Source organism: Salvelinus namaycush, unplaced genomic scaffold (genome assembly GCF_016432855.1).
Source record: "Salvelinus namaycush isolate Seneca unplaced genomic scaffold, SaNama_1.0 Scaffold167, whole genome shotgun sequence".
In the NCBI taxonomy this organism is placed as follows: Eukaryota; Metazoa; Chordata; class Actinopteri; order Salmoniformes; family Salmonidae; genus Salvelinus; species Salvelinus namaycush.
The window spans coordinates 203,894-205,628 of record NW_024058419.1 but is presented as its reverse complement, the minus strand read 5'-3'; the positions used below and the strand labels follow the sequence as shown (position 1 = coordinate 205,628).

Below are 1,735 nucleotides of genomic sequence, written 5' to 3'. Positions count from 1 at the left end.
CAAAGCATGGTTATAATGCAAAATAAATGTTGCCATCACCAGTTACTCATGTCAGGTCAAAGACCTCAACTCCAAGTAGGAACCGTCAAAACAATACTGAGGACACAAGTATTACAGTTAGCGTTTAATTGAGCCAAAACAAGAAAATGAAGTTACACACACAACCTGGACTAGAGTAACCATGAACTCTTGCATGGACCCCGAGCACCATGTCCCACGTCAGATATCCATGTTTGTGGTCAACGGGGGCTGAGATGCAGAAGTCAACAGTTCCTCAATGGCATGGTCAGACTGGCCGGTCGCAGCTTCAGAGGTAGCGTCGTCAGACGGGCCGGTCGCAGCTTCAGAGGTAGCGTCGTCAGACGGGCCGGTCGCAGCTTCAGAGGTAGCGTCGTCAGACGGGCCGGTGGCAGCTTCAGAGGTAGCGTCGTCAGACGGGCCGGTGGCAGCTTCAGAGGTAGCGTCGTCAGACGGGCCGGTGGCAGCTTCAGAGGTAGCGTCGTCAGACGGGCCGGTGGCAGCTTCAGAGGTAGCGTCGTCAGACGGGCCGGTCGCAGCTTCAGAGGTAGCGTCGTCAGACGGGCCGGTCGCAGCTTCAGAGGTAGCGTCGTCAGACGGGCCGGTCGCAGCTTCAGAGGTAGCGTCGTCAGACGGGCCGGTCGCAGCTTCAGAGGTAGCGTCGTCAGACGGGCCGGTCGCAGCTTCAGAGGTAGCGTCGTCAGACGGGCCGGTCGCAGCTTCAGAGGTAGCGTCGTCAGACGGGCCGGTCGCAGCTTCAGAGGTAGCGTCGTCAGACGGGCCGGTCGCAGCTTCAGAGGTAGCGTCGTCAGACGGGCCGGTCGCAGCTTCAGAGGTAGCGTCGTCAGACGGGCCGGTCGCAGCTTCAGAGGTAGCGTCGTCAGACGGGCCGGTCGCAGCTTCAGAGGTAGCGTCGTCAGACGGGCCAGTGGCAGCTTCAGAGGTAGCGTCGTCAGAGGACAGGGCATCATTTGCCGTAGAGCTACCGTGGTTTGGAGAAGCTTGGGATTCTACTTCATTAGTCTCGAAATACTCTAGAGAGAAAACATAAAGGAACAGTTGGGTATTCTACAGCAACACAGCTGTTCTACACGGTCTAGGCCAAATTGCCATTAGAATGTTGAGCAACATGAACCCAACACAGATTTAAAAGTATATGTTTCAGGCCGTACCTTCTCTGTCTTGTTTAGCGTCAGACCCTATGGATCGGAGCAAGGCCAGGGCATGCACAATGGAGACGTCATTTGATGACAGCTCTGAAAAACGTAGGTTAAGGTACACAAGCAAAATGACCAAATCAAAGGGTTTGACAACATTATTTAGACAACTGAGTTACTCTATGGTGTTGAATGAGTGTCAAACACAGCAGCACCATAGACACAGTACAAAGCTAGAAGGGTTGTGGAAAGAAACACTTACCTCCAAGTCTCCTCTGCAGAGAGACTTGCTCTAGCTTCTGGGACTTTCCAACAGGGTAACAAGAAACTGAGGAGAAAGTGTTGACAGAAGTTGAGTTGACACAAAATAGCTACATATATTAATAATAGCAGACGACAGATGCGGAACAAACAGTCAAATTTTAATCTCCAACTGATAAAGTTGAGATTATTTCCCAACCAAATCCCTTCAATCCAAATAAAACATTAGTGAACCAACCTTTCACAACCCCCACAGTCAACACAAAGAGCAGCAATTCTCTCACACCTCCCATGATCAT

At 51.8% G+C, this 1,735-nt stretch overlaps 1 protein-coding gene across 1 annotated transcript; it reads right to left on the bottom strand.

Annotated features, from left to right (window-relative positions):
* Positions 1-219: 219 nt before the first annotated feature.
* On the bottom strand, positions 220-1,735 carry LOC120037282 (polysialoglycoprotein-like). Its single transcript, XM_038983452.1, has 4 exons — positions 1,675-1,735; positions 1,438-1,503; positions 1,191-1,274; positions 220-1,052 (listed from the first exon to the last, which is right to left on the bottom strand). The coding sequence occupies exons 1-4, from the start codon at positions 1,733-1,735 to the stop codon at positions 220-222; spliced, it is 1,044 nt and encodes a 347-aa protein (XP_038839380.1).

Excerpts from the sequence above, each read along its gene's own strand:
- LOC120037282 (XM_038983452.1), bottom strand. The coding sequence starts at position 1,735 with ATGATCATGGGAGGTGTGAGAGAATTGCTGCTCTTTGTGTTGACTGTG. Across the intron at positions 1,275-1,437 it reads TCTGCAGAGGAGACTTGGAG|AGCTGTCATCAAATGACGTC; the intron begins GTAAGTGTTTCT and ends TACGTTTTTCAG. Across the intron at positions 1,053-1,190 it reads CGCTAAACAAGACAGAGAAG|AGTATTTCGAGACTAATGAA; the intron begins GTACGGCCTGAA and ends TTTTCTCTCTAG.